The sequence below is a fragment of the Montipora capricornis genome, chromosome 2 (assembly GCF_036669925.1).
Source record: "Montipora capricornis isolate CH-2021 chromosome 2, ASM3666992v2, whole genome shotgun sequence".
Taxonomy (NCBI): domain Eukaryota; kingdom Metazoa; phylum Cnidaria; class Anthozoa; order Scleractinia; family Acroporidae; genus Montipora; species Montipora capricornis.
In genome coordinates, this window is record NC_090884.1 from 38,110,231 (window position 1) to 38,115,230 (window position 5,000).

General features: G+C 38.1%; 2 protein-coding genes and 1 long non-coding RNA gene across 5 annotated transcripts in view; 2 read left to right on the forward strand and 1 right to left on the reverse strand.

Annotated features, from left to right (window-relative positions):
- The window catches only part of LOC138020748 (uncharacterized), a 26,444-nt gene extending 26,141 nt beyond the window's left edge, over positions 1 to 303 (forward strand). Inside the window, exon 3 of the long non-coding RNA XR_011126333.1 lies at positions 1 to 303. This exon is cut by the window's left edge and continues 379 nt beyond it. This is a non-coding gene — a long non-coding RNA (uncharacterized lncRNA).
- LOC138020740 (eukaryotic translation initiation factor 3 subunit G-like) overlaps positions 1 to 5,000 on the reverse strand; it is a 24,958-nt gene that overhangs the window by 15,597 nt on the left and 4,361 nt on the right. The gene's annotated exons all lie outside the window — the stretch shown is intronic.
- LOC138020725 (melanocortin receptor 5-like) lies at positions 1,303 to 4,722 on the forward strand. 3 transcript variants are annotated; one of them, XM_068867662.1, is made up of 2 exons: positions 1,303 to 1,442; positions 3,325 to 4,722. In XM_068867662.1, exon 2 carries the CDS (start codon positions 3,425 to 3,427, stop codon positions 4,283 to 4,285), a length of 861 nt encoding a protein of 286 aa, XP_068723763.1. In that variant the 5' UTR covers positions 1,303 to 1,442; positions 3,325 to 3,424; the 3' UTR covers positions 4,286 to 4,722. The 3 variants fall into 3 exon arrangements, with proteins under 3 accessions (XP_068723763.1, XP_068723768.1, XP_068723773.1); XM_068867667.1 differs by lacking the exon at positions 1,303 to 1,442 and adding an exon at positions 1,453 to 1,609; XM_068867672.1 differs by lacking the exon at positions 1,303 to 1,442 and adding an exon at positions 1,454 to 1,639.

Here is a 5,000-nt window from a genome sequence, read left to right on the forward strand (position 1 = left end):
TGTCAGGTATTCAGGCCAGTTGTTGTTGTAAAGAGCACGATGTCCGAGTTTTAGAATATTCAGTTGAGTGTTTTCTAGTGTTGGTAGCCAGCCAAGTTTTAAAACATCTTCTTCTGAGCAATAACCACAAGCTATACTTGACAAGCTATACATGACAATATACTTGACAATAGGCGGATTGTCGAGGCTCTTTCCTAATATGATTCTGATCTGCTATGATAGGGTAACCAACGTTGTTACAAAGAATATAGTCAACTGTGATCACTGCCATCATAAAATATACGCCTTCGCCTGTGCAACAACGCTGAGTGTCTCATTTGTTGTCACAGTTATGAAAACCACAAGCTATACTGAACAATGCGTGATGATCCACCTCAACAATAATTACTCGACCCCTACAATGCAGATGAAACAATATTGTAGAAAAATTGCTCTTTCTAGACAGCATAACCATTACCGTAAATTACCATAAATTTCGCAACAAAAAATTGTTTTTATTTGTTCTTAAAACTGTCATAAAAGGTCTGAGTGAGACAAGACTGTCACAGTCCCTATGCAAAGTTAGACTGGGTAACTAAAGCTTCACATTGCATTGAAAAAAGGCTTATCCGAAAACTGCATCGTGGATCTAAGGTATAGAATATAAGAAGTGTAAAGCAATATTCTTACAAAAACATCATCAGGTAAATACAAAGTGAGCAGAGTCGAGAAATTATAAGGAGAATTAACAAAGGATCAGAATAGTTGCAAGCCTCTAGATGCCTCCAAGCCTGCATGGCTTTAACGAAGCCTTTTGTTCCCAATGAGCAACGCCTCCTCACTATACACAGGCTTAAAGGCACGTAGATACTTGCAACTATTCTGATCTTTTGGTAATCTCTCTATAATTTTTCGACTCTGCTCGCTGTGTTATTCGCCTGATATTTTCCTTGTAATAAAGACGACGTATTGCGTTACAGCTTTTATCTTCTCTCCTGCAGCTTCATTATCTTTTCTCCTTACATTATTTCAAGTTGCATCATTTCAAGTTGTCGGATGGCAAATGTTTTCAAATTGCATGTTGGACTATGTACGCATTGCGCGCCTTGCGTAACTATTTTGTAGAAGTTCTAGGGTTCTGCGCATTATTATAGGCTACATGGAGCCTCCTGTTTTCTCAAGTTGAATGTTAGGTGGCCGGGTGATTGAGAGAAATGCCTAAGGCAAAAATATATTATATCAGACAAAGCCTTCGCGCTGTCATTTTGGAACCAATAGCATCTCTCCATGCATCAATAGACACCTGCTTTCCAATGCTATTTCATTTTGGTAAAGACAGTGGCAGTGGTGACTCTGGTTGCCGTCGCTAAGTTTTTGGTCAACGTTCTCCTCACAACCAAGACAATGAAAAATCTTGTAGTTATTGTGTCTGCTTTTCGTTTGCGCTAAATTCGTGGCTGCAGGTTAGTATGCTTCTCTTATGGTTTAACGATTCTAACGATTGATAGCTAGCGACGTCAGGCGTAGTTAGTGCAACACAAATGCCAACCACATGTTCCTCAAAGAAGAAGAAGAAGAAGAAGAAGAAGAAGAAGAAGAAGAAGAAGAAGAAAAAAAAACTTTTAGCGAAGTAAGGGAAGTCGCGTTAGTGCAAACGCAGGTACTTGAGCTTGATGCAAAGTGAAATGGGTGTTGCATGCCAAGAACTTGGAATCTTGTAGGAGACAAATTCATAAATCACCTTTACAATTCTCAGGTCTGTACAGTACAGCGTTTCTGAGTTACCTAATAGGAATTAAATTCTCTTGTTATATATAAGGGAAATTTGTTTCCCAATAGAGGAAGATGGAGTAAAATTTCAAAACATGGGAAATTAACGCGTCTGCTACACCGAAACAACAGAATTTGTTGAGAATAGGAACGAATTTATTTTAACATCAACTGTAAAACTCCAAAATACAACCAATTCTCGTGCAATTGTCCTTTAAAATGTATAGCCGGTTCGAGGGTTCTTCGCAGTGTCCATGATCCCGAATTCAAGGAGTAGACGTAAACTGTTCTTTTGACAGCGAACACGAAGAAATTGCGGTTGAAGTACAGTAAACTATTTACTAATATGAAAGATTGATGAGAAATAAAAAGTGCTCGAATAAAATCTATTGCTTGGCTAGGTGTCAAGGACGCGGAAGTTAACGCGCTACTTACAATATGCGAAGTTAGATATAAAAGTATTCAGGCATGTCTTTGAGGCTTTATGGTCAAATTTCACAGCTCAATTCTGTTTGTCTCACAAATTCCAAACAGAATAATATTCAAATTTAACCATAAAGCTTCGTAGCTATGTGTCGATATTAATTTATCGAAATTAACGCGATTTAAATTTTATGCGAATGTTTGAAATTCAAGATAATTTCATGAAACGTTAATTTTCTATAATAAGGTATTTGTCGAAGCGTTTCACGCAACTAGAGTTTGTACGGAGACACCATGTTGGTGAATCATATGGCGGCCGGTCACATGCAGACATATTCATACTTGCATGCACTCTTTTTAATGAGCAAAACAAAGGACCAAACCTCCTGAGTATTATCACATGATCTGTATTGGGAAAACAAAATGTACAAGCGAAAAAGGTCTATTACACTAGAAAAAATAATCATTTCAAAGTCTGCCAGACGCAAGCCAAATTACTCTGGAAAAAAATTGATATGGCACGTGGGGAATATTCTATTGAAAAATAATTTCAAAGATTCAGATCAGTTAAGTAAACAGCCAAAGCTCCAGCTATTGTATTAGCTATTACATTAATATTGATAATAGCTAGAGCTACTGGCTCTCACTATTATAATATTTCATTTCTTCAAGCCATATCTTTTTACTTTCCAGTTGTTAGTATGTGACAAACTTATTTCAGTAAGATGTTCGAAACCAACCAATCAAATTTGAACAGACGTGTAATGAGCAATGAGCCATGTAGGGGAAGTGCTGGATCATTTTCCAGCCAAGAACTAATAGATTTACACACAAGACCGCCAGCAAGAATTAATTCGTAAATAAATTCCCAGCAAATTATTTCTTCAGAGACTTAACTTCCCAGCCAGCATCAAACTGTGTGCGGAGCGGCTATTTGGTATATCGGCTCCACTGAGCACTCCCGCTAAATCAACTCACTTCGGTCAAATTGATCAGTTTCTCTTTATTTCTTTCGTAGTCAGTTAATGTTATGCATATTTGATAGAACATCTTAAAAATATCTCGGCATGGTTACGTTCATGGTGTATTATTTTTGGGAGCCATTGTGACTCACCAATTCAGGTATTATATTAATTTTTTATTCTTTCCTAGTTCAAGCTCCCTTTACCAACATATGGCTCTAACAGGAGTAAATAACTCGCTTAATACAACACCGTGACGTTGGACCTGTACAAGGGTTAAAACACATCTCATGATGGAAGATTCGACAGCCACATCCAGTCAGATTCCATCCACGGAATCAGTAACGGCACTGGTTATTCTCTCCGCTCTGGCTGCTCTAATCGGTAGCCTTGGAAACGGACTCGTCCTTTTAGCAGTCTTTAAAAATGGCACTCTCCGAACAATACCCGACTATTTTATCACCAGTTTGGCATTTTCCGATTTTACAGTCTGTGCTCTTTTTCTGCCGATGTCAATTCACCGATTTTATCAAATGAACACAGAAGAAGACAAAGATACGTTTGCTTTGACTACAAAATTCATTGGTCATATTTCCATGGTTGCATCAGCAACCAACTTGTTCGCAGTCACAATTGATCGAGTTATTGCAATAGGATTTCCATTCAAATACCTTGCTGTGGTGACAAAACGTAATGCTGCCATATCAATTGCAGTAGTCTGGATCATTTCGGTGACATTAGGAGCTTTTATCACGGCGGACCTCATCTCCAGTTATGTCATTGGATTCTACTCGGGCATTATGCTGTTCAACACGATAGCAATGTACATTTACTTATTTGTCACGGCGAAACGTCAGGAGAACAGAATTCAGGACATAACGACTCAAATCTCGGACAGTGTAGCAGTGGAAAAAAAAGTAGCAAGAACAATTTTTACAGTGGTGGGGATCTACACAATTAGTTGGTTGCCGACGCTTCTGCTACCAATATTCGCCAACCCTACTTCGACAAAGTTTAAACAAGCATTTCCTTGGGTTCAATTAATTCTGGCGTGTAACTCTGCTCTTAATCCTTTTGTTTACTGCTTGAGAAGCCAAAAGTACCGCTTAGCATTCTATAAAATCCTGCACATACATCAACGGCGTCCGTAAGCTCGTCAATCGCTGGCACTGCTGGCCTAAGGTAACAATGAGAATACCATGCTGTCGCTGGTCAGTAACGCATGAAAATTCCATCATTTTGACTTGTCTTTTGCTAGATATTTGAGCGTAGTTAATGGGCAAGAAATGGGACTGAAGATATCAAACAATTGTCTTAGATTTTGGCAAAGACAGATTTCAGCCTGACGCAAACGCAATGCTAAAACTCTTGATGTTTCCTTTTGGTTCGCGTCATATACGCAATCATGATCAAAGCAAGAGAACAAAACCAAAAGCAAAAACAAAAACAAATAAAGGGATCATCAGCAAAACAATTCTAAACAGAGAGCAACACTTTTAATTCACTTTCCATGTATCAAGTTATAATGCGCATTTACTGTTGATTCGTAAAAGGTCTGCAAAGGAAAAAGAAAACAACTATTAAGAGATTGGCGAAAATTTTTCACCCAAAACGAAATGTTTTACCCGATTACGATTTATGGAGCGTAAGAAACTACGACGTCGACAAGGCCGAGATTGGAAGAGAACAATACATTTGAAGTACCCCTGTGATTAAAAAGAAAATCATTTCCTTTTTTTCTTCAGATTTTGCTTAAAATCTTAATTGCAAAATTTTGAGCTTTGATTTTTATCCATGGGCAAATTACTCACGTTCAAAACTGACTGATTGGTCCTCAAAGGGTTGGATCCAGGGGAAAGTGATCTC

Coding starts and splice junctions, on each gene's coding strand:
- LOC138020725 (XM_068867662.1), top strand. CDS start 3,425: ATGATGGAAGATTCGACAGCCACATCCAGTCAGATTCCATCCACGGAA.